General features: G+C 44.2%; 1 protein-coding gene across 1 annotated transcript in view; it reads right to left on the bottom strand.

The window, feature by feature from the left end:
- The window catches only part of T265_12829 (hypothetical protein), a gene marked incomplete at both ends in the record, with an annotated part of 31,295 nt that extends 5,244 nt beyond the window's left edge, over nt 1-26,051 (bottom strand). Inside the window, 6 exons of the mRNA XM_009165790.1 lie at nt 5,833-5,904; nt 12,267-12,461; nt 12,560-12,655; nt 13,615-13,734; nt 22,171-22,521; nt 25,933-26,051. Of these exons, the coding sequence (XP_009164054.1) occupies nt 5,833-5,904; nt 12,267-12,461; nt 12,560-12,655; nt 13,615-13,734; nt 22,171-22,521; nt 25,933-26,040 (942 nt within the window). The remainder of the gene's footprint in view (nt 1-5,832; nt 5,905-12,266; nt 12,462-12,559; nt 12,656-13,614; nt 13,735-22,170; nt 22,522-25,932) is intronic.
- Between the last annotated feature and the right edge of the window lie 1,278 nt (nt 26,052-27,329).

Below are 27,329 nucleotides of genomic sequence, written 5' to 3'. Positions count from 1 at the left end.
GTTGATTATGCCATCCACAGAAAAATTCGCTTCATCGCTCTATAAAATGTTTGGAATGATTTCTTCATTATCCAGCAGCCAGTTAGTGAACGTGACACGTTGCTCCTTGTTTTCTTTTGTGATATTTTGTAATAAAGTGAAATTACACGACTAGAGATGAAGGTGGCGTCTCACAATACGATGCACGCTGGCGCGGGGAATGCCGGTCAACTGAGACATCTCTGTTATTGATGAAGATGCCATGATGCTCTGGGACTGAAGTTGCTCGACGGCATTCTGTGCAATGGGCGCTACTTCATCACTCAGAGACTTTCTCCCTTTACCAGGAAAAACCAATACAGATCCAATGGACTCAAATTTCGCAATCAACCGTGTAATGGTCGACACGGTGAAAGGATGTCTGATGAGACCATGTTTGGTTTTTTAAACACGAAGTGCAGCGGTGACGCTTTCACCAAGGGAGTAATAGGGTTTCACAGTTTCAATGCGCGTACTGACATCCATCGTATACAGAAAACCTACACACAAAACCTCCTTCATGTGGCTACTAATAATGAAAGATTTTCTTATCCTTACTTTAATTGGCTAGTTTTACTTATCCAATTGAAATTTATCCAATTGAATTTTGCGTCTATTATGAGACATCCTGTATATATTCACAGTTTGCGTGCCTACTACTACAGAAACTTGTTTTTATATCAGTAAGGAGTATAAAAATGGATGCAATGATATCAAAAGAAAATCCCTAGGCACCTCTATCTCGTCCAGAGAGATTCCAGCTATTATTTCTCGGGGAGCGTTTGTAAATGTTTTCAATAGACTTTTGATGAGTGTGTGGATGGCATTTTTCCTGACTGTTTCCACTCCGTTTTTTTAGTTTGTACCTTTGTACCAGCATACTTCAGGGGGGAATAGAGACTCGGAACACCAGCTGGAAAGCCCTACGTTCTCACGGGACGAAACCGAAGGTCCTCCTTGATGAGGTGGCACGCATAAACATTTCAAGACCCTGTCTACTCATGACGAAGAACAAATCACATCAAAGAAATGCGAGTAAAGCCATTCACATCATCCTCAATTGACCTGCTCATTTCTAGCACAAACTTCAAATATTGGGCGGAAAGTACTTAAGTGACGGGGCATTCAGTTTTACAATCCGTCTTTCCGTGAAAGGCAGCCATACGCCCAGAAGTGGGCTCAAACACTATGAGTCAACCAACGCCAGATAGCTCTGGTTAACGAATTTAAATTTTCCGATTATTTTCAAAACCCATTTTCAGTACTTCGATATACCATCGTTCAAGTCGTAAGTCACACACACCGCAAATCGATCATTTGTAGGATACAGCCGTCTTGAGGTGGTCAGTCTCACGAGAAGCTTTGGCCAACCTCCAACACCTATGGAGCCGACGTGACGTCAGTTTGTCTGTCAAGGGTAGGGTTTACGCTGAGGGAGTGCGATCCACACTGGTTTGTGGATTAGAAAGGTGGTCTCTACGCTCAGAAAACATACAAAATTTGTCGGTGTCTTCGAAGCATTGGTCGGTGGTGGTAGTGGAAAGATCGGATTAGTGATGCTGAGGTGTGCCAGATGGTCCTAGGAAGAAGGGACATTCCCCCGATCAATGATTTGCTCACGTTTAACAGGTTGCGCTGGTTAGGATATGTACTCCGCATGCCTTAGTACCATCTGACTCGGAGAGCTCTTTTCGCCCAGCCCTATGTTGAGTGGTTGTCAGTCTATGACCTGGCAACGAAGTATGAAAACACTAACCACTTGAATTAGTCTGGTGGACAACTGCCACTTCCCTGGAAAGGACACTCCATTCGAACAGTTACTCACCAAATTTTGGAACAGCATGCCGCTGAAATCTCTATCGGACGCTTAAACCAGTTGCTTTGGACTACTAACCGTCCACTTGCATGTCTTCCGAATATCCTATCAGCAGGAGCAAATAAATGCTTTCGGATCACCTCAAAACTAAGTATCTCATTTATAGTACCAGTTTCATTCATCCAGTTCTTTTAGCTATGTGATTCGATGCAAACCAGGATTCTTGTCCCCTGTAATTGTTCGGTTGGAACTGTTTTCCTCTGCGACCTTTGAGGGGCGTACCGGTTTTAGATCGGAAGCACTTTTGTGTTCACTCTGAACTGCGTAAATTAAGGTCGTTCGTGATCCGGGATATTACCGTGCTCCCGGAGTAAACAGGAGGTCTAACGTCTTCAAAACCATTCATTCACTAAGTCACAACTGTCTTGAGATCGTAGGTTGACAGTGTTTAATTCTAGATAGCAGCGAAACACTGTAGTCGGACCCTGTGACTGATTGAGTTATACCCGCCGGGAAAACACTGATGGTCATGGATCAATAGCTTCATGGGCTTGTTAATGACGTATACAATAACTGTGGATACGCCAAGAAGTTTCACATCCTGAATATGCAACCTTCATTCCAGGGAGCAGTAGAGGCAGCTACAAATCAGCTGTGGATTAGCTGTACCACATGTTTCGTCAAGAGATAGACCTCCCACCACGTATAAACTCGGAACGCTGAGCATCTAGTTATGTGTTCAATTGATCCGAATATGTCACTACTATATCAGTTCAGTGCAAATTTGTTTGGTCCAGCAAATCTATGGGGTCATAATGACATGCCTTGAAACATGCCACAGTACGTCTACAGTATGCCTCACTCAACTGCTTTAGATTAGGTCACTGTCTTCTGGCCCGTCATGTGGTGAAAGGCAACTCGCTAGTTAAGATCAACACAGCTAGCTACCAAGTCTGTTTGCTGTGAGACAGAAGTCTATTCTTACTGAAACAAGCGTTTGAAATGAACTAAGCTTGTGATACTGAGCTCACTAGCTGTGTAGACAGAAAACCGATAGCTACGCATGTTCCAGTAAAACTATAGTTGCACTACATCTGACCTCCCACATACTTTTTATTCTATGGTTCCAAGTTGACAGCATATCATCCGTGAGAACAATGCCCTCTAAAGGGGTCGTAATATTACGGTTAGCTTGATTTCTAGTCTATGCGAACCATGATGTCTTTAGCAAATACTGAATCCGAATTCTGGCAACGTATCCGGAATATCAACGTGAGTTGTAACCCTTGTTGCAGTGGATTTTGTCACGGGTAAAAAAGACGTTCACCCAATCATGCAATACTGAATCCGAATTCTGGCAACGTATCCAGAATATCAACGTGAGTCGTACCCCTTGTTGCAGTGGATTTTGTCGAATAAAAAAGACGTTCACCGAATCATGCGACCAGCTAAACCACCAAGTTCTCACCTGTTCTGCAATTGGGAGGTAACCAAACTCAGTGACCTCCTTCAAAACTTCCTGCTGCCATTGATACCACCAATTTATTCGACGAAGTTCCGTCAGATTCATCAGAACAACACCTGAATTGATACCAAACAACTGTCAGGGAACAAAAACGTAAAACGAGATGAGTTGCTGTACAATATTAATTGAAATTACTACCTCGTCCAAAGTGCGACATTTTCGGAATATCCAGTTGTATTTATTGCACACAAAAAACACTAATGACATGCTTGCAAGCGACCAATTAAGCTAGAGTGTGATTCATGACCACAGAGTTATTTTGACATGAAGGTAGACAGGAAGGTGTATCGAAATTCTGCTGACACGCTGACCGAAAAATGCAAACCAGTGAAGCTGGGCAAAGCCAAGGCAAATGGGGTCTTGAAGCCATGAACGGAACGCGAACGAAATGCGAACACCAATTTTTTGAAGGGAACCCCAGAAAGGTATCCTGCGTTCACCCCAAATTACCCCAACGCCCGGTAATCAGCGGAAGGGTTCATTCACTGCTGCTAACCAATCAGCATTCTCCAATCTTGTGATTTCAAATTTTGAATCATTTTCCCTTTTTACCCAGGGATGTGGGTTGATCCTTCACGTAAGCTATCGATATGTTGTCTAGAACGCGTTCAGCACCTCATGTTTAACGCTTTTAAACCTGAAATTTGCCACCCGAGGTTACAAACTGAGTGCACAATTGTTTTGCGGTTGAAACTCATTTTTGCTGTACCTTCTCGTGGTCGGCTGTTGTGACTGCAGATGGGAACAGGTAAACACCAAATTTTGCAATCTTTTTTAAACATTTTCGCATGAAACCTCAAGGCTTGAGACGGAATGGCAACTGAAATGTAGTTTTAAGACAAGAAGTGAACACAAATTCATCTTAACCCTAAATCCATGGCGTTTATTGAGGAATATGGCTTAAAAATGCTATCGTGGCGGTACAAAGGAACGGTAATGAACCGGAACAAGTTTGGGATAGGGCAGTTGACAACAGTTTGGTGTTTAGTGTTGAGCAATGAGTACTCTCCTTTTTGGCACTACAAATTATTCTGTTTGCTTAAATTTGGTGCATCCAGGCGACTGGTAAGTTCTGGTTGTAAATTAAACTTAACTTGTCCAGTCTCGCTAGCTTGAGCCAAGAAAAGTATAGGTTTTAAGTATGGTAGTTGGACAGCACTGAGTCGGACTGAGCAAATAATCTGACTGTCATGGAAATTTTTCTCGAGGTTTTCCCCATTGGTCTAGCAACAGAGGAACCGCACAACGAATAAGCAGACATACTTTAGACATTAAACGTTAAACGACCGACTGGTTAGGTAAACTGTCAGTCTCGGCGCGTGATCACCAAATCTCGTATTTCGTCACATTCACGAAGAACATCGTTAATAAATGGCATTCAGATAGTTTGTTTCTCCAACCAGATGCAAATTTTGTAACCATGTGCTATGCACGCGATATGATGTGCAAACAGACCAGACTGAAGACAGTTTTGAAGAACTGATATCCGTGCTGTCTGTGTGAAGTTTTTTTTTACGAATAAAGGAAACCCATTGAGAAATACACTTGTTTGCATTTATTTACTTTCATAATGTTCTGCAATGTCTTGAAAATCGTGCCAACTGAAACATGAGGTGGCATGTTCTCCTCTTTCCGAGAACTTCGGCTTCAACACCGTTATTTCACCACTCGTTTGATAGAGTTACAATCCAATCGGTCTAACTGATCACTGTTTTCTGTACACTTGAGCTGATTACAAACCACTTCCCACGGGGTCAAAAAAAGGCCCACAAAAGCACAACTGCGCCACCTCAGCACACAAGACGTGCGATTTGGGTCTCACGCGAGGAAGCATTCCAGGAGTCCCTCAAATTTTCTTTCGATTACTCTGTCCCGCTCACAGACAGTGGTCAGTATTCGCACAATGGAACTGAAATTTCGAAAGCCACAACGTACCCTGTTTAAATGAAAGAGACAGGCAATTGAGTTCGGAGTACGAGTCTATAATTTTGAGCCCCATCGGGGCATCCCGGGGTATCCGCGATGCTAGGAAAGTACTCCATCAGGCTTTTTCTGCCAGGGGTATGATTGCTTCAGTGAAAAATGCAAAAATGTAAGTGTAGATTACGACAAAGTGCAATATTTTGGCGTCAAAAGTTTTACTCCACCCGCAAAGGTGTTGCAGCTAAGAGCATTGTGCGGCTAATGTTCCCCCTCACGGACACTATAGAAGACCGGTTAGTATTGTAACAAAGAGAAACAAATTCGAAACAAATTCACCTGTGTCCAGCGTCAACTTACCGGAATATTTGTATCGTCACCTGAGCATGAATGTGGACAATACGTTATCTGTTCACAAGCCGCACCGAATACCTGTACTAAGAGCATTGTGCGGCTAATGGTCCCCCTCACGGACACTATAGAAGACCGGTTAGTATTGTAACAAAGAGAAACAAATTCGAAACAAATTCACCTGTGTCCAGCGTCAACTTACCGGAATATTTGTATCGTCACCTGAGCATGAATGTGGACAATACGTTATCTGTTCACAAGCCGCACCGAATACCTGTAACAACGAATGCATAGCGGGTTAGACACTGTGATTCTCCTGCTAATCAAGCAAAGTTTCCAAGCATTTGTAGCATGTACATTTGTAGTATGTTGCTAAATCAGTCTTGCGTCGGTGGGGGGGGGCAGGACCATATAACCTTTCTTCATTGGTCTTATAGTACTCATACAAGTGATAGAATTTCTCAGGTTATAACATTCATCTGTTAGACCTTGAATATGCTTTCGTAAAACAAGGCTTCTTGTTATTAGAAACTAGCAGCGGCTGACCCCTGATCAACATCGGTTTTTTCGTTGTTCTATGTTCTGATTCATGTATGCTTACGTGATGACGAATGGTTGTAGGGGCCAAAACCAAAGGCCACGTGATCACCCACCAAATTAGAGCAGGACGAAAAAGACCTCCTGACCAAACGACCAGTCATGATCAAAGATCAGCGGTGGTCAGCACCACGCATATTAACACGCGCACCATTGCTCAACGTATAACCAGCGGCGCCACGCTGCTAATCGCACCAAACGGCCAGTCATGATCAAAGATCAGCAGTGGCCAGCACCAGGTATATTAACACGCGCACCATTGCTCAACCCATGACCAGCGGCGCCACTCTGCTCATCGCTTCCAAACGATTCACTGCTGACGAAGCGTTTACGACAAAATTGCCGAGTTCAGCGAACAAACCGATGACCAACTAAACAGCAGTACTGCTCGATTTTCGGAACACGAATTTCGGATTTTATTGGACCCAACACAGCCCCTCAACCGGGCGACGTGGGCCACAATAGACGTCTTTCCTCAAACTTTTCAGAACGGTATGATAAGCCACCGATCGCTTAGCTCATCTGATCATCAGAAATGTGCGAGATCTGTTGACTATTGCGATGGTTTGTGCTATCTAAGATACCGCATGATCCGACGCTTTCTCCCTGCTTTTTTTGATGCCGCAGAGAACGCCCTCCATAAGAATGAATTTATAGGACCATCGGGCATACTTTATTCATAAAAATGTTGTGTGAAGGGAGATGGGATCACCTCTGACGACATAATAATTCATTCAGTCTACTTAAAGTCCTTTAAATGGTATTTTCACGCTCATACGAAATCTGGATGACGTATTAGTAACGTGGCAATTAGCTGTCAACTTATTTTACTAGCTGTTTTAAATATTCCTATTCTGTATTTTTTATCCACGCACCTAGAGCCAAAAGGTGTTTAAAACTAGCAAGAATGGGTGTTGCAGCTGAATGCAGTTCACCCAACTAACCGAAGGAAGATCTTTGGCGCCAGTTGGAATTAATACTATGTTATTAATGAAGGACATCAAACTCAACTGTTTGTTTTGACCAAGCCCAAATGACTTTTGGGTATAATGAACTTGTTATCAAAGCAGCAGTCATGTTTAGACTATGCTGATTGGTTGCGCGCTGACATTCATTCATCACGTCAAACTGATCAGAGGATTCACACATATCGACTATCGATCATGTTTGAAGAAAACAAAGTTCGGTCAGTTGAGCGATTATTGCGAACCATGCAGTTTATGAGTTATAAGTCGCAAATATATTTCCAGATTTTGGCTGTTTCGGGATCCATCCTCTTTTCCCCAAACCTAGGCTTTAAGTTGGTTTTATAAGTCACATGGTCTTGCAGTGTTTAGTGTCATTGTCCGGGGTAGGCCGGGTCTGACATGACAGGATTTACGGATGCGGGTTCCAATTTTAACGTACAAACCAGTGCTAGGGTTCTGATCGTGGTGTAGTGGTGATACTACTGATGGGAAAGCACACGAGTAGTAAGTGCTGCTCTTGGAAATTCGCGTTGTGTCCCTTGAAAAGGGAGATCTGTTGCGGAATTTGTCGATTCGCTTTTTAGCATTTGCTTTTATTTGAGCAATGAATGAATGGAGTCAATGAATATCCAGGAAAGTTCAAGAATACGCGTTCAGGAGAAGATGGATGTCCAGTTTTTGTAAATGTGATGCAAATGAGAGATTTGCTTCCCTGTCCAATGGTCTCTACCCGGTCAGTTGGCATTTCCTAATAAGTAACTCCGCACCAAAGGCCTTCTTCCTTTCAGTGGTAGTATCCAAAGGGTTTTTAGTGAGGCGAGGAGAGTTGGAAACTTTGACGGAGATCAAGCCCTCCAGATGAACCCGGTCTATGCTGAAAGGTCGAAAGGCATTGTACAGCTGTTTTATCCTGATTAGGAAACATCCGTAGTGTGCATCTTACGGAATTCTAGAAGTTCCCGAACCCGCGACCTCCTGGTTCAAAGCACTTGCCGAAACATGGTATCACTGCTGGATTTTTCTAGAGCGACGGATACTCAGACCCAGGGCTTTATTACGGTGGTTTAGCATCGTCCATAGAGTCAGGTAATAGAGCTCCAGATGTTGGTTAAGCGATCCTCCCCTGTCATTATGATTCAGTGTAAAATCACTGCCCCATAGACAGTCTAGCCAATGATACCGTATGAAATGATGATACCAGTAGAAAAGGAAGAAGGCCTTCGCTGCGGAGTTCCACACGCCGGCCGATCGTCAGGAGCCTATGAGGCGGTTCAAGACGGCCAGGACGGTGCCTGGATCTGACCCGACCGTGTTCTTCGCCGGCCTGCAGCAGTTGTTGGATCACGCTTTGCCGGGGGTGGATGGAGTGTCGTGCCACAAATTGCTGTCGGGCCAGTTCGTCGAAGGTGTGCAGCCCGCGCTTGGTGCCCAGTTGCAATTGGCACAAGCAACTGGCCAGTTGAGTGTGGAGGAGCTGGTGCGTCTGGCCAGGGAATTGCCCCAGGAACCACTGGCCACTTTGCAGTCGCAGGAGAACAGGGATGCTGCATCAGTGGAGGAACTGCAGACCAGGGTGGACAAACTCACCGAACAGCTTGCAGCCGTGATGGCGGAATCGCGCAGGCACGCTCGAACCAGCCGGTACTACATGTGTGGCAAGCCTGGCCACTGGAAGAATCAGTGTCTCCGTACCCGATCGCTTGTACACAATAAAACTTTAGAGTACTCCTCTTTTCCTGGATGGGTGGCGATTAGCGCACTGACACAGGCTACCATTCAAGCCGTTGTCGAGGTAGACAGAAAAATGGATGTATGTTTGATTGATACGGGAGCAGGCGTATCACTGAGGCTAAGAGGGAACCAAGCTGAACGCAGACCGTGCGCGCTAGCCGTGAGATCTGTTGGCGGATATCGATTGAAGATTGACGGACTGTCAACGCACTCGATACGCCTAGGCGACAAGTCCGTGCAGCACGCGTTCCTGATCAGCCCAGACGTAGAACAGACAATACTGGGAGCTGATTTTCTCAAGGGCACAGATGCCGTGATTGACCCAAAGCAGGGAAGGCTGGTGACAAATTATGGCGCAATCAAGCTTGAAGGTTATCCAGGCACTGTCGTGAGAGAGCTGTGTGTCCGAAAACTTCCGTCTTGTAATGTACCGTCAATACGGTCCGTGGTCGAGGAATATTCCGAACTGCTCACAGGCACCCTCTTCTGATCGATGAATTCTAAAAATCGACGAGGATGTGTTCGCTTCTCTGACAGCATAGCCTGGTCTGCAGAGATTTTGACATTATGCTGAAATCGCCTAATAAATTTGTCTTTTTTCGATCGTGTTTGTGGAAGTTTTCTTGGTCTCCAGATCGATTATTGTTAGCATCGGTGAGACGCAGTCAACAAGCTTGTGGAGGTCTCCGTTTACGTGGACCCTGTACACCAAATCACTCAATAAGTAAGCTAAAAACCAACCGTCTATTCTGTCGTATACGGCTGCGTGTGTCTGCTTTGCTTTGCTTCTTTTGAAAGGACCCATTGCTGGACCAGCGATCTCAGCATAACGATGTTTGGATGAAAACTGTGTCCAAAGAATAAGAAAGAAGCTGACCGCCGGTCGACCGATCGATAAAAACATGTATGACAAACTACTCAGGTTCGTATGAATAGATGCTCACTTACGCAGGCTGTACAAGTAGCAATTTTGTCTCAAAACTGGTTTGTTGCTTGATGCACTGTGCAGCAAAGTGTGAGCGCGATTAGCAGACATTGCTGTATGGGGTTCAACAAATCAATGCGGACATTTCGTGCAAGCCAAATTGAAAATGGAACGGTGTTGAAAATTTGTTTCAACATTGTCGTTCAATGAGACCCTCGTTTATGCACCCGAAATTATACAGATGAGTTAGAATGATCATTATTTATACAAATATACATATATATGTATATATACGTATATACATATGTATAATTTTCATGGAGTCCGAAAACAGTCCGACCGGCTTGGTTCACTCTGCCTCTCTTGAACAGAAATTTAAGTCGATTTTGAATTCGGCGGTATCGAAACCAACGCCTTCTTCACGAGCCTTTCATCCACAAAGTTAACCGCCAACAGACCGAACAGGACAGTATCCATCCAAAACTATGTCCGCTGTGCACAGGAGGCCATCTTTCAGGTTTCACAAAGAAGCAAGAGGAGTCTGTCTATCCGACACAGCTGCGTAGTAGAGCCCTCTTTTTTGAGTGCCTTTTCATTTTGTTAACGGTAGCTCTCCCACGGTGGGTAACTCAACAAAGTAACCACTCACCGTATGTTCAGTCATGTGACGTGATTTGCAATTTGTCAAAATTCGATCAACATTGATTTTTTCGCCAGTTGGCTGGGCTGAAAATACTGGACGGTCGGTCCATAGATTTGGTTCACTGTGAATGAAAAAAGGCTGTCTGCTTGCACCTAAAACTATCCGCGTTGTCTGGTGTCCCATTCAATTCCCGCAAGTACTTCAGAATTTTCTGAATCTCTGAAGGCTCTACGTTGCTTCCATCCCTCAATTCTGTCGCACTTGAAGTTATTTTAAACAGTGCGAAGTTTTTTGTCCATAACAGATGTACGAATACGTTGTAACTGGACTGGCTTTCGATTGTTTTATTACGTTGACCGCCCACAAGTCACCAAGTAAGAATTTTACGAAGTAGCTTCACGATTCATAATTTCCTTTTGTCATTCTTTGTAATGTACTACTCATGAATTTGCTGAAAATCCGTCGACAGCCCACGACCGGTTTCGTCTTTCCACTTCGGGCTCATCAGGTAGGCGCATTCCCCGAGTTTCCACCAACCTTATGTTTTACTTGAAACTAAAATTGCACGAAATTAGCGAATATACACTCACTTGCAGACTAATTTGGTTTTTTCGAGAGACCCACCTAGAACCCAGCTGTATCTCTCGTTTGTTATGTTTCCAGGCAACTGAATGTGCAGCACACAGGCCGCCTCATGTTTTAGTCGCTACGCTATTCGAGATATTGCGATACATGTATAACTTTGTAATCTGCTACTCATGAAAACACCACAAACGAGAGATTCATCTGGGTTCCAGGTGATTTTCTCGAGAGAAAAAAAAACAAATTAGTTTGCAAATGAGTGTATATTCGCTAATTTATTTTGTCCAGTTTGAATCAATGGCCTTCCGCTCCAAAAGAAGGCAACATTCGACAAGCAATGCGTAATTTGGTACGTCATCAGTACCGGCTTGAAACTTCTTTCAGGTTGAATAATGAAGTTACCTGTGCCCATCTCTTGGATCAGGTCACGTGAAAAGCTGTTTCCGCTCGATACCAAATCACATCTTTGTCAGTACCTTTTCGCCGTTCAGTCATCCGAATCCACTATGTATCTTTCTTCAGGCATCTGAATGCTTTTCAAAGCGAGCGTAGAAAGAAACCAGAAAAAACTAGAGTCTATGGCATGGAGGTAAAGATAGGATCTGTTCTGCCTCGGCACTTGACGCTGGACTTCAGTTGTTAATGGTGGACTGGTGTCGATGTTCCCTTCAGTATCGCTAGATTCTTCCGGCAGTTGGGATGAATGAGACCAGCTGAACTGTTTTTTGTAGTGTTCATCACTTCACTTAAGGCGATCATTTTGTGAGTGAAGGGCTGAAGGTATACCAACCAACCTTGGCCTAGACATCGCCTGTTTAATGGCTTGACGATTCGCTTTTAGTTTCTGTTCCAAAACAGTGACTACATACTGTCCATTTCCGTTGCAGTTACTGTGAGATCTTAAATCAAAACACTACCTTTGTGTATCCCCTAAAAACGTGCTTTTCTATATGTCGCCCGCATCATTTTCCTCGTGCGTGACTCACAAAGAATGCAAAATCTACTTTCAAGAACTGTACACTTTTGAAGGAAACTACTCACAAGGTTGCTGAAAACTCTTCGACAACCCACGACCGGTTTCGCCCTTCCGCTTAGGGCTCATCAGGTAGGCGCAGTCCCCAAGTCTCCGTCAACCTTATGTTCTACTTTAACACTACTTGTACACTCTTGAGTCTTTTTTAATGTGTTACTTGTTTGACTGATAATAATTTGGCCGGTCGTGACTGACTGTTGTTCAAGTGGGTGAGTTGGGTCCAGTGCGATTTCGAACCCAGTAGGATAGGAAGACCAGAAACCCTCACCTGTTGTGGCTTGAAAAGTCCGAACTCCTTCCACAAATCGAGAACGTTGTGGTTGAATAGCACGTCAGAGTCCAGAACAATGACCTAAAAACCAAGAAAGACAGCTGGTTTGTTGTGTCGAACAGTCATAGATTACTTTGAATGAATGAACGCGTACGAGATTTGAAAAGAAACGCACTTACTTTGGTCACCTCTTCTGGAAGAATATAGGGGACGAGTATTTTGTACATGGCAGGTACCCCGGCGTAGTGTTTTATTGGGATTGCACCGACATAACTCTAGTGATGAAAAAAACCATTAAGGATGAGAGAAATGGTTAAAGTTTCCCAAAATCAGTCAAAATTGATGAATCAAATGTAGCACAGTGACCAAGAGGGCATATGGTCCCGCATACTGTTTTATTCTGTGTATCCTCACAGGACAACATAAAGCCGTAGCAGGGTCAAAAATTATCGTCCCCAAGTGGTGATCAACTCAAAGACCTGGATGAGATAACCATGTATCTAAACTTCCACCTTGAGAGGGGGTGACATTACATTCAAAGCAAACTAGGATTACTTGTGACCTACTTCTTCAAGGTAGTTTTCTCATCTGTAGTTTCTAACAAGAAAGATGTTAGATCACTGCATTCTGGTTACTGTCTATGCTAAGAGATTCTTGAAACGGGGAATACGTAAGCGTGGAGAAGCCTGTTCACGGAGATAACCAGAAAGCGATGACAAGAGCAATCAATAATTCGGATATAAATACTTCAATCGATCAACTGAATCACAGAGAAACAATGGACACATCCCGTCGACAGTGAATTCACCTCCAACGCTAAATCGGACAATATTGGTAGTGGAAACTAACAGCATGAACACCGCTACTATCGGCTAGGTGCCACAGCGTCCAGTGCGTTCGGCCAATCGCAAGAATGATCACGTGGTCACTCACTGCGGGCGCACACTTTGAAAAAGGGCACCACTAGTGATTCACTAATTTTGGTTAGGATGTTTTCTTTATTCAAGATAAAGGCAGGGACTGAGTGAAAGATGACGCTTGAGATGCAAAAAGCCTCGGACAACGTTAAGAATTCCCAGTTTAGTGTCCAACACTGTGCAGTGAGCCCGGAATTCGGCTCAGAAGCTGCAGGTGGCCAGTTAAATTGATCTTGCAAGTACTCGACCCAACGAGTTAGGCGTTTTTCAATTTTGGATAAAGAGGCATCGTTTCTATCAGTGATTGCTTCACTCACCGCAGGGCCTGTTGTGCGTATCAACTGGAACAGCTGACGCACGCACTCCCAGAGCTTCCGGCATCCTCCACCTGTTCGGCTTTCTGGATCCACGAAGTCCGCGCGGATTCTCATTCTAACCTGAAACCTAAGAGTTCGTCGAGTGGGATTGTAGACTTGACGTGAAGGAATATGGCTCCGAAATTCGAGCAAGTTTAGATAGCCTCACTAGATCCGGTGCTTGGGGCTAGTTGGTTGAGCGATTCCACTTGTGAAGCGCGCATCATCCTAGAGTTCTGCGCAGTACATTCTAGTTAGCGGCAATGCCATAAGATGCCCTATTCGAAGGAGACTTCAGTAGGTGTTTACGGCCAACTTGCTTCAAATCAAGGTCCAACAGCTTCCCAACGTCCAGGCGAGGTGTGCGCCCTCGAAAAGTGCAACAAAAGCAGCGGCAAACAAGCGTATGATCCGAATCCGCGTAGGTGTTCCAGAACGAGCAACAGTCAGCGACCAGTCCACGCCACTGAAAGCTAATGATAAAGTGGTCTGTCTGCGTTAAAGGATGGCTTGCATGCTGTCCGTACAACGTGGTTTAGCGGTTTCATTTTTTCGGAAGTTAGTACTGCACAGAAGCAGTTTGTGACCGGCACGTAACTGGCCACCAAACTGAACATCAGAAACGCTGATTCTACCTACTTGCTCATTCGCACCCCTGGCAACCACAACCAAACCCGAGCTCTCATCCCGCCGCGACAAGTTACTCAAAGCACCGTGAAAGCCGTATTTGAGTGCACCAGACTACGGACTTTTTGTGGTGAAGTTTGATATGATGAATAGAAAGCTAATATCGGATACTCTTAGGGACTTTGTCAAACGAGCCGCAAGGAGGACAACCATTCAAAAACAAACTCTTTATCCCTGTGGCTTGGAATATCAGTATTTCAGCAGAACCAGCCACAAAGGTTTCTGGATTACCAGTGATGCGCAACCGGAAAGGAGAGCAGAGGACTGAAAAGATCATTTCACCAACTCTACCAGAGTCTCGAGTTCTTCTTTCTGACAGACAGAACACAACAAAGCGGAGCGAAGTCCAACTTGCATGTAAGAACACTCTGTCGTCCAGATCGTTCCAGAATACGAACGTTAAAGGATGGCAGGGGCTCTAAGCGACGGAGTTTGAAGGATGACTTCACAGTATCTGCAGCCGTAGCTACCCAGGCGATTGTACGTATTCCAGATAGCGGTAATGGGTAGCAAACAGATCAGGCCGTCTTTAAAAATGGGCCTACGGAGATGTCGCTAGAAATGGAGCGAGGAGGGGCAGAAGAGCAAGTGGTTCAAAGAGGAGGAAAGCAGATGTCAGCAGTGGCACGTTTTCGATTATCCGCCTTACTGTACGCATCAAGTAAAGCGCTCTGATTAATGGCGACACGCGACGGCTGATTTGCAATCCACGGTTACTTCTGTCCAAATTTGGTACGAATCTGAAGTATCGGTGGCTTCCTCTCACCCTGTCCTTAATAAGGTGAGACCCTTGTTTGCACATGTTCCAAAAGCCACATCGGTCATAAGGCTAGGTGATTGTCACAACGAATTCATGCTAATCGTGTAAAGTGTCCACTAGAGGGACTTCGAAAGTTCACTGACAATGTGCTCTTAAATCGTTTCCTGAGGTCAAGTCCGCGGAATCATTCAAATCGATTTATGTGTGTGAACAAACGGAACTGGTTTTTCTTTCAGCTGAAGCAGACACAACACCCAGGATTTTCATGAGGGAAACTACCCATAAGGTTGCTGAAAACTCTTCAACAGTCCATGACTGGTTTCGTCCTGCTCGGGGCTCACCAGGTAGACGTAGTCCCTGAGTTTCCGTCAACCTTTTGTTCCGCTTGAATTCAAATTGGACTGATTTCGACAAACACACTACTAATTTCTCTCTACACAAAAACGGTCAACTCTTTTGGCCAGTCACCCCCCACCAATCAACTAGATGCGATGTTTTTCACATTAGCCGACAATACTTTCTTGATCAGCTTTATATCTGTGTTCCACTTGGTTCAGCGGCAACGTTCACCAGCAACGATCAGAAACTATGAGGAGGTAGGAAGATTTACTTACTAGCTATTGTACTAGCTGTTACCAGTCCCCCTCAACTAGTGCTGATCATTTGGTGGGAACAGTCGAGCTGTTTAAAACTGATTCACACATTAGTCAGGAGACGTGAGTAAATACAGCTGAGTCAGTTGGTTACGATAATTTTTACCGATAATCGTATAAATCACTGTTCATCACCATCCTGATAGACAAATATGCAAAAACTAATGTCATATAACCATGAGTATCCTAAAGGACTAGGTGTCGCTTACGTCTATGACTATCTCACATTTCCCGCCCTGTTTAAACGGATCATTCAAATACGATAAAATCGATAGGAAATCGGCGAATAGAATGTCCGGAAAAAGTCACATGTTTTAATCGATTGTCATGACAGAAAATGTCAACCGGTTCCAACAGAGCCATAGACACTACAACAACACCCGATTGTTCTAATTTGGTCTCGGTCAGTGAAGCCAGTCCGTTTTGGAGAGCCGAGGAACATTCTAGAGCTGTTTTGACTAGCTTTGGAACCATCATAATTGCGCGAAACCAAGAGACTTTCGAACCTCCCGACTGATATGTTGAAAAGTTAATCCTTCGGTCACGAGCGGCTGAGCAGCAGTGCGATTCACCCCACTTGGACGGAATATGGCGCGGCTTATTCTTCGGTCAGAAGACCGCGTCACACGAATCAATCACACCTATTGGCTACCTCATCTCAGATGGAAATTTCGTTCGGCTTTTGAATTAGTCTTCCTCTGAGTGAGTTAATCAAGTCGCTGATCATTTGCTCATGGCACAAAGGCGAATAGTTCAACTTACTAGCTGGAGGGTCGCTTGCCAACACGATTATATATCGGACACACAGTATACTACTAACGAAGCAATTTCATCAAAGAAACCTTAATAGGAATTCGAACCTGCAACCAAACATCCAGAGGGTGCGTGTGACACAACTACTGGACAGCCGATGGCATCAAAAATGATGATCCTCTCTTAGGGGTTTCCTAAATCATTCAAATGTTGAAAGAAAAATTATGGTCCCGCGCATATGCGACATAATTAAACACTTGATGTACAAAGAGAGCTCTTCATGCATTCCATTGATTTTATTCTTTACTTTGTGGACTGTGATTCGGAACAAGTGGACAAAGGAAGAAAGCACCTCTTCTTCTGATTGATGACCAATATGTGGTTGAGTTCCGCTATTATCGATGACTGAATTTCTGTTATTCAGTTGGTACCAGCCCCACATTCTCCATTCTGAAAGAATCTGATCGGTCGGTGGAAGTCATCTTCATACAGACTACCCGCCATTTGTCATCGTTTAAAATTGCTTGCCAGCTCATTTTATGAGGACAACTAAACTCAGTGTTGCGGTCGGCTTACAAGCACGGCATTCTTGCGTCACAGCTATCAATACATTGATCTCGAACTATCTCTTCTGTCTACGTTATTCAACTGCACTAGTCATTTCTCATCTCTGGCAGGCTATAACAACCATTCTGTGAGTGAAGGGCGTGTTCGGTGTATACACACTGGGTCTCCGCAAAGAGATGCAATGACAGCTATTGGAGCAGGCTAACATAAATCGTCCAGCCGTAGCAGCCTTTCGGTGCTGAACTCCCACTGGACCAAAAGGGAGCACGAGGGCTGGGATACTGTCACGTTGCCCAAGACTAGACAGTGGAAGTCGAGATGCAAAGGTCGAGTTCAAACCACGTAATTTCCAGTTAGCGAATCCGCACTCCAACCAATGAACTATCTCGCCCCTTGGCTAACTTAACCCACTCACGATATCGATTATCTATTTCGTTTAGTGGGCAACCACCGTGATTCTTACTCCTCAAGAAAACAGAACGATTCACCTTCAGTTCATCCTAGTTACAACGGCACCGTCCACTTTGGGAGAAGTGACGATCCAAAAAACGTTGCGCGCGTCAAACCCTTCAAACCTACATCTTTGCCAACCATGTCGTAAACCCTGTTGAGGCGCACAGAAGGGAAAACAGCTTTTGGCGGACGAGATGTTGATTTTCTCCATAAAACTCAAGATTTCCAAAGTGAATAAACTCTTTCAAAACGTCAGCGTTCAAGCTGACATACTATGATTTCAACCACTTGTACTGAGCGTGGATGATGAGTCCCCAACTGGTGTAACCGAGTATTACTTCGAAGCTCCTAGTAACTAGTGGTTTTTGGATTTAGACTGTCACCTACAACTATCTGGAAACTACCGGACATTCTAAGGCCAATCCTGTGGGCAATCCTGTAGGACAAGTTTGCTAACCTACAACTATCTGGAAACTACCGGACATCCTAAAGCCCAATCCTGTGGGCTGATTAGGACAAGTTTGCTCAGTTCAACTTGAGTGCCATTTGAAAACACTCGTAAGGTGAGAATCCCGTGAGTGATTATGCTGGACAGTGCAACTTGTAGCAGATCCTCTGTGAGATCATACCAAATCATACCATAGGCCCACACTCACTGCAGTTGTTTGCAGCTGCGCTCTTGCGCAGTTGCGTTGAATGGTTCCAACGCGATCCAGCCTGCCTTTCTCAAACAAAGTCCAAGTAGAACATAAGGTCGATGGAAACTCGAGGACTAAGCCTACCTGATGAACCCCAAGAAGGGCGAAACCGGTGGTGGGCTGTCGAAGAGTTTTCAGCAGCCTTGTGAGTAGTTTCTTCCATGAAAAAAATGTTTACCCAATTTCAGTTTCAACTTGCCCTCTTTTAAAGACCAATCCAAAAGTCGCCTAAGCGATTTTTCTCGAAGGGAAACTAGTTTGCGGAAAGATGAAAAAGCCAGTATATACTTGGCATGGAGAGCTGCTCGGTGTGTAACAGAATAGAACACAGTTTGAAATTTTCTGCAAGTCCCCTACCAAGCCGGGTTTCGAACTCCTAACAACTCGTATGCGAGGCGGACACGTAAGCACTATCCTACCAGAGGATAATGGACGCGCCTGAACGCCGATTCGACAACTTGCCTGACAGAGGACCAGAAATGGCTAATTACCTCAAGCAATCAGCATGCAATCAAGTTGAATTTACTAAAATAGTTATTATTGATAGTATATAGTAGTATATAGTAGTGCGTATATTGACAGCAGCCCAAGATCACATTTTATCGCTTACCTCAAGCAATCAGCATGCAATCAAGTGGAATTTATTAAGATAGTTATTACTGACAGTATATAGTAGTATATAGTAGTACGTATATTGACAGCAGCCCAAGATCACATATTATCGTTATAGCCACAGGTAAGGATAAGTAACGCTTTTCTTGGCATAATTCCTGATACGCCAAAAACTATTCATACGGTTATGAATGCGTTTCGGACAAAATGACTCATGTATAAAGTGCTTCGGAAAAAAACTACCCCCTATCCGAACAACGTAGTCTCGCCCTTGCGGAATTCAAGCTCCTTGTAACTTTTCAGGATCGTTAACTTCAGGCAATATACCAACGATGCTAGGCAGAGGCAACATCGAAACAGGGAGTCATGAACTCAATACGATCACATTCCGAGAAGCCTTGACAGATGGGGATTAATGGAGCCACTTGTGTGCAAACATTTTGCCTTCGGAACACAACTTCTCAAGAAAGGTGCCATAGGATCGAAGTGAGCATGACACTGGGGATCTACATTTTATGCAGCAAGAAATCATCAGTAGAGGCCAAAGGTCCAAAGTAATTTGTTTGGGTAATGAGTAAATCCAAAGTAATTATTGATTCATTGGAACGATTATGGTTTTTACAACAAATTAGTTTGCTCATTTTTGACTCCTATAAAATAAGCGATGCATTTTGTCTGTTTGTGATCCGATTTACACCAAATTGAGCAAAAAGAGCTCAAGAAAAACGACACTTTTTGGGTTCTGTATCAGTAATGGTTGGTCGGCTTTATTCGATAACTCTAACTGCAATTAGTCACCTCACATGGTGTAGGCTCACCAAATCAATCTCAGAAATGCACCTAAATCTGCGCCGTACGTTTTGACTCAAAGAACCATATGCACCGCTAGGGCAACAGATCAGTCACCAATGCATGCAGCACCCAAGCCACCAGTATCCCAGTACAGTCAGTCTGTGTAGAAAGCCAAACGGTGTATGTACAGCTGTTCTGTCCTTGGTAGGGAGCCGCATAGCGTGCATTGCACAGTTCTACAGAGTGATTCGAAATCACAACTCCGAGGCTAGTAGTTTGAGATCAGACCATTTCCCCCAGAGTGAGTAATCAGTAGTGTGGCCGACAAGTCAGTAATGACTATTCTGTCGAAAGCTTACCCTCTCGACAGGGCAGCACCGCTAGGGCAACAGATCAGTCACCAATGCATGCAGCACCCAAGCCACCAGTATCCCAGTACAGTCAGTCTGTGCAGAAAGCCTAAGAAACGGTGTACAGCTGTTCTGTCCTTGGTAGGGAGCCGCATAGCGTGCATTGCACAGTTCTACAGAGTGATTCGAAATCACAACTCCGAGGCTAGTAGTTTGAGATCAGACCATTTCCCCCAGAGTGAGTAATCAGTAGTGTGGCCGACAAGTCAGTAATGACTATTCTGTCGAAAGCTTACCCTCTCGACAGGGCATTATCAAGTGGATGTAACGAAGTTTTTCTGCGCGTTGTTCAAGTCCGAACGATGATCGTACTCATGAGTAACCGCTCGTGGTCAGACGGTTAGCCATTGGAAACTTCGCTGAGTTTGGTGAAATGCCTAGTGCTTATGGTTCCGAATTGGTGTGAAACAACCGCTTTTCAGCATAGGCTTGCTTCACTTGGAAGATAGACTCTCAGATGAAGAACCCGTGAATCTTCCCATATTCCCAACGTTAGATCATTAAGTCTTGCTTATGCACGTCTATGCAGTACACAGCAGTGATAGACACCCTTCGATACTTATCAACGCAGTAAGACCTTTCCAGCCTATTGGAACCTTGGTTTTTTCATCACTATTTTTGGTTCATCTAGTTAGTGACTTTTGTAGAGGTTAATCACTAGACCACGCGTCACAAACACGCCAACCACGTGACAATTCCTCCCCAATTGCGACCTCAGCCGACAACATGTACACTACAATTTCCCATCCATTTTGTTTACGCGGCTACCCATTGCTTCAATCATATCAGGTCAGGTTGTATTCCTCTTCGTTCAAACCCTCTCTGCACATTGCACACACTAAATAGGCATGCAACTCGGTCCAAAAACACACTCGCGCACACAGTACAGGATGCCAGCCGAGCTCCACGAGTCTCAACGGCCAACTGCGGAACACATGTAGCAGCTATCGTGCAGTAAAGACATGTCGCGCGTCTGGACCTTCACTCAGGAACTCTCAACAGTTGTTCTCAAAAGCCAAGTCACTTTTTGGTTTGTGCCCTTTTTTCATTGTATTTAGTTTTATCAAGTGCTTATAACTATTGTGATCATCATCATTCTAGTAAAGCAGACATTCGTTAGCGCTTGTCACCGGAAAACCAACCTAATTACGTCACAACCAGATCACACATGTAGGTTTCCCCATCGACCCGACACTTGTTCAACCACTCTAACACACTAAAATCCCTCGGCCGACACCCAACAGAGATTTAGCTTGACTTAGCTGATTGATTCTCCTTCCGCCTTAAATCTCGACCAACCTCGGAACCTAGTCACTTGGCCTGACGAAGCTTTTGTGTCAAAAGCGAAACGTTGCCCAGCAACAAATCCACCGAGTGTCAGCAAACTTTTTCGAAAACAGATCACTACCACTTTCACTGTTATCTCAAACTTATTTCATGTTCATCTCACCACACTGTAGGATGCTGTTTTGAGTTCGAATTCGGTTTCCGTCTATTTGTAGTACTTCATATGTCTACCTATCCACTAATGACCATCCCCAACACCTTTGGAACTCCGGAGTTGTGGGCCCACGACGGTGCAGCAGTTGACTCTCCGTGACCACTGTCGCACAGCCCAAAATGAGTAATAGCCAGCACCGGTTAGCTATGATCAAGCCATCCCTCACATTCACTGTGGCTCCCAGATGTTCACTTGTCGGACTCGATAACTATGGAACGTTAGCTGGGCGTGGTTTGGGAGCTCCCCCTTATGCTTATACCTTCTTACTTACTAAACGTCTTACTTCCTCATGTAAGGGGCATTCAGCTGTTGGTACATCAGTTCAGTGCACAGGGATGTCCCATCGATGTAATCAAATGTGTCAGGTCAGCTTATCATGTAAAACGTTCAATGGGCGTCCCGATAACTGAGCAGACGGCTCAGATTCTGGAAAGCAGTCACACAGTTGCGCGTATGCTAGATGTTTTCATCCTTTGGTATGCCTGAAATCTGCATTAAACTATCATCCGGACGCGTTAAGGCTGACTTCGCGAAACGTTGCAAGTAATTTCCGGACACCTTGAAAAAAATCTTGCCTCTGTGTGACTTTGAAGAATCTTAAAGTGAAAACGATATTTTAATAAACACTCACCACAAATCGTTCATAGTTATACAAATATATATGCACATCCGAAGGATGCCATTCATCGAATATGTAGATAATGCGATCCCTCGCTGCAACATCCGCCACCCAATGAAGTCGAACAGGTCTGTACGGCTCAACAGACTGGTTTCGACAAACAATACCGGGCGGTCGGTTCACAGTTGATGGACAGCGTTTTGAAGCCGTTTTGTATCGACCTTGGAAATAAAGCATGCTTTTTAGAGAGACCACCGCACGGTTGGCTGCACAGGCGCCGTTGATCACTGTGAACAGTTCGATAGGTTCCAGATGGTTTGTTTTCCGTCCTGCGAGGTAGATTGCGTCATACTGTGGAGCAAACTAGATTTGGAAAAAAGTTCAAAACAGGTGTGTGTGTGTGTGTATGAAAGCATTGTATATTAATTTATGCACTGACAGTGGGCGAATTGACAGGCCAACATTTTCGACAACTTCTTGTGAAGATCACTCATTTAGTCAGCTAGGGTTTTCTTGGAACAAAGACCAAACGTGACTTCTGAACCCTATAAGGTAACAGCCTCAGTGAAACAAAGGGACCCTTATAATCAAAGTTTCGTCTGATCAGCCAGATGTTGTCTGACCAAGCTCTATTCGTAGTGTCTAGAAGGTTGTTGGACCGATCAAAACTTGGACAGATACGGACTGGAATCGCAAAAGGATACAACGATTCTCGGCAGTGCATCACACTGCCATCCGTAATCCAGCGTATTCAGTAGTAGAAGTATTCCTTTGATTTGATTGTAGCCAAATGGGTGTTGTCAGCCTTGCTGTTTGCGTTTATTTGTTGAAGATCGAGATGGCCCAACATTTAGTCTCTAAACTGCCGAAAAAAAGATCCGTGATCGGGATTCAACCTCGGCTTTCCGAAAAATATTATCTCTGTTTTGACAATCTCAACAGCAGCATCTGGAAGGCATTCAAAAAAGATTGTCACAGTTATGCCACCTCTACCGAAGGATTTTTCAATCAAAAAAAGGTTTAGATTCGAAGTAGGAAAATGTTTCAGATGTCCTTTAGTTTGGGCCATGTGGGCCTCCTGCCCCTAATTTACTTCGGCTCACAGCCTGAAGTCTATAGTGGAATTATAACCACCTGCCTGTTGGAGTTTTTTTATGGCTAGTAAAGTCACAGTCAGTCCGTCTACGAAGTTACTTATTCCCGGATGCATGAGATGTTCACTACTGAGGGTCGTCGACAAGGATCGACAAGCTGCACAGTGCTCCTTGGCTTTTCAGCAGCTGCACTGGCAAGATGAAATCCCTATAGAATGAGCCGATAAATTCGAAATTGTAAAGGAAACGAACAGAATCACTTGGTGATCGAGTTCTTACGCATGGTGCATTCGACTCGGTTAGAGACTCCTTGAGGATAGCCGTAGTCAACAGCAGAGTAACAATGGAGATTCCGTAGCAATGTATGATTGAAAAAATATTTGAAATAATAAGTTTTGACAACCCGATATCGGATTCTTCATTTTTTGGCTCATCAGGAAGGCGTACTTCTCAAACACGATCATCAGTGGACTATGCAATGCCTGCATAGTATGTATTTAAAAATAATCATTTCTTCGCTCGTTTTACCTGCCGGGTTTCGCTGTAGGACACTAAACACCCATTTCCCAAGATAAGCCACTCAAGGCGACTAACAGATGAGCTACTCCAATTTGATGAGTACGAAATTTCCGAGACACTTCACTACAGACTGCGAAGGTATGACAAGGCCGCTTCATTCAGCGAGTGGATAACCGGCAGTGAAGTATACACGGCAAGCTCGATATAGGTTCACTTTTATGATCGCAATATCCTCGGCGGTGAAAAGTAATTGCTAATGATTGGTGTCTGTTGTAAGAACAAAACAACGATTAGTTTTTGAGAAATACACTCGTTTGCAACTCGATTTGGCTTTCACGAGAGACTCAACTGAATCTCTCGTTTATGATATTCCACAACTGAAAGTGCTGCGAACAAACCACTCCATGTTCTAGTTGGCACGATATTCGAGATATCACAGTATATTTTCATAAAGAAAACTACTCACAAGGTTGCTGAAAGCTCTTCGAAAGCTCACGACTGGTTTTGCCCTTCTTGGGGCTCATCCGGTAGGTGCAGTCCCCGAGTTTCCATCAACTGAAACATGAGGCGACCTGTGTGAAGCACATTCAGTTGTAGAATATCACAAACGGGAGATTCAGTTGAGTCTGTCGTGAAAACCAAATTGATTTGCAAATGAGTGTATTTCTCNTATCACAAACGGGAGATTCAGTTGAGTCTGTCGTGAAAACCAAATTGATTTGCAAATGAGTGTATTTCTCGAAAACAGTCCAATTTTGGTTCAAGTAGAACATACGGTTGACGGAAACATGGGGACTGCGCCTACATGATGAGTCCTGAGCGGAAGGGCGAAACCGGTCGTGGGCTGTCGAAGAGTTTTCAGCAACCTTGTGAGTAGTTCCCTTTGTGAGAAAAAGCGATTAGTTTTGTTCAATTAAAGGATGATAGTGAATTAGGTTTCGGGTGATGGCTGTCTAGAAGTGTCTCCATTTAAATGACGTAAATGTTAGCACCAACTGGCTTCATAGATGATTTCCAGAACAAGCTGTCATGCACAAGAACAAGGCTTTGCCATAAATCCTTTCTAGTAAGGTAAGGCTGACTGGACTCGGGTTACCGAAATCGGGAGAGGAAGGAATCGCTGAATTAAACACACCGTGGTATCTTGTACCTACTATGTGAGCCAAAACCAGACCACTCATGTGTTGCGCGTGACCTTCCATCAGTCGAGCTGGAAGTCCACACACAGCGCCCAGGTTTTTCTGCTCACATAGCGAGGTCCATTGGAACTCGAAATGCTCAGGTGCGCACTCACTCACTGGAAACTCCGTGATTGTAACCCACACGAACGAACAAACTGATATATACAAATCAAAGTGGCTAGACAGAGTCATCCACTGCTCAACTGTTGTCTTATCACAGGGCAGCTTCTGAAGCATGAAGCGTAGATTGGTTGTATAGATTGTGCATTTGAGCATCCTTGTAGGCGATAAAACCGGTCCTTGAGCAACCGTTCCTTGCGACCAGTTCCACGAACTTGGCTCATCATCACATATCCAGGAGAGTCTTACACTCTGAAATTCGGAGTTTGAAGCCTTTTACACCTGTTTCGCACACAAAATGACATACTACTTACAAGATTCGTAAGCGTTAAACCAAGATTAGTTTTCAACTGAATACCCATCTGATGAATAGTCTGAATAGCCTACTGCCTGATTTACTGCCTGATTTCATAATTTCCCTCAGTCTTGTCTCACAATTGAAACCTGAATTTTACATAGGTTGTGACGTATAACCCCTTGCAAAGGAAGTTCGTATTGACGGGAGACTCCGCTGAATTTCATCTCGATCTCTCGTTTTTAGTCGGATCTTAAACGCAGATGGAATCTACGGAAAGCTAGCTGAACTTGCGCACGAGAAAATAATTGCAGGACGTATCAGTGAAGGAACTCAGAAAAGTTGCATTTGTACACCACCGCTGATAACTACCGTTTCTCTTCCGCTTTGTTAACCGTGGACGCTTTCAGAAACTCATCGTGTTTGGTTGATCACCAGGCAGCCAATTAGAATACGCGGTTTTTGTTTGGACTGGACTGTTTGACTGCATTCAGTTCCTTGGGTTCAGAGGTCAGGCCACTATTTCAACTAGCTGAAGGATCACGGAAAAACTAAGCCGACTTACCGGAATCGGGTCCAGCCGCAATACACGGAATCTGCTTAGGGCGCGGAACAAGTGTAATATCCCCACCAGGCCAAAAAGACACAATATGAAGCGATATAGTCGGCGCATCGGTGTTCTTCACGATTAGCTCAGTTCGATATGATCAGTAGCAGCGGTTGACTACGAACGTAAGCAACGCTATTGGCACGACCATGCAAGACCTAATCCAATCAAAAATGGGTGACTAATCTTAAGGGTGCGGAGGGTAAGCAAGCGTGTCTCTCCATGTGTGTTTGCGCATTCCGGACCTTTTGTGCTTTATCGATCCGCAGAAGAATTAAAAGCGATTGGAAGCGAAGACTGGTCCCTTTTACATGTTGCACCATATGTTGTTGTCTGTAACCCTGTTAAAAACCTTTAACAACTGCTATGCTGTTCCTTTCCAGTGATTGTCACTGATCCGTTTGAAACCTGTCTGTTTAGGAACTTTTGTGTCTTAGTTCGTTTTCGCTTTCATGATTTTTTTAACGGGAATTTATCCAGTCATTCTGGATTTATTCGATTGGCCTGCTCAGTATCATGTCAGTGTTTCAACCATTAGAACGCCAGTCATCAATATCATGACACCATTTTGCTCCACTAACTGAAAAACTCCATGGGTAATTTCCACAGAACATCATATTTTCAATGTGACTCGATCGGAACCTTAGTTTTGGCGAAATGCACTTATTTTCAAACCAATTTGGTTTGGCGGGAGACACCTGGAACCTATCTGAATTTCTTGTTTATGATGTTGTCAAGCAACTAAGTGTGCTGCACCAGGTTGCCTCATGTTTCACTTGGTACGGTATTCGAGATATCGCCGTACGCGTATAGACATAATACATTGCTCATAAGGTTGCTAAAAATTCTTCGACAGCCCACGACTGGTTTCGCCCTTCTTGAGGCTCATCAAGAAGGCACAGTCCCCGAGCTTCCGTCAACCTTATGTTCTACTTTAGGTCAAATTGCACGAAATTAGCGAAATACACTCATTTGCAAACCAATCTGATTTTGCGCGGAACTCACCTGAAACCCAAAAGAATCCCTCGTTTATGAATCGGTCGTGCGCTTTCGAAGAGTTTTCGTCAAATTTGTGAGTAATTTATTGCGTAAATACACAGCTTTTAAGATTACCGACATATGTTTCACGGCCTACCCCACTTGGACTCTTTAGGTAGACGCACTATCTTCAACAGTACTCACGCAGTACCGCCACCTTTAAATTTCGAGCAACTGGTAAACATGTACTCTTTTTTTCAATGAAATTGATGTGATCCGGGGAAGATGAAACCGTCGCTGGCTGTGAAAAAGCCCTCAGCAATTCTATAAATAGTGTTTTCCATCAAGAAGTTGTTCCCGAGTGTCTTCCAAAGTGA

The sequence above is a fragment of the Opisthorchis viverrini genome, assembly GCF_000715545.1.
Source record: "Opisthorchis viverrini unplaced genomic scaffold opera_v5_18, whole genome shotgun sequence".
Taxonomy (NCBI): Eukaryota; Metazoa; Platyhelminthes; class Trematoda; order Opisthorchiida; family Opisthorchiidae; genus Opisthorchis; species Opisthorchis viverrini.
Note: the sequence above shows the minus strand (reverse complement) of the source record. Positions and strands in the feature narration are given on the sequence as shown.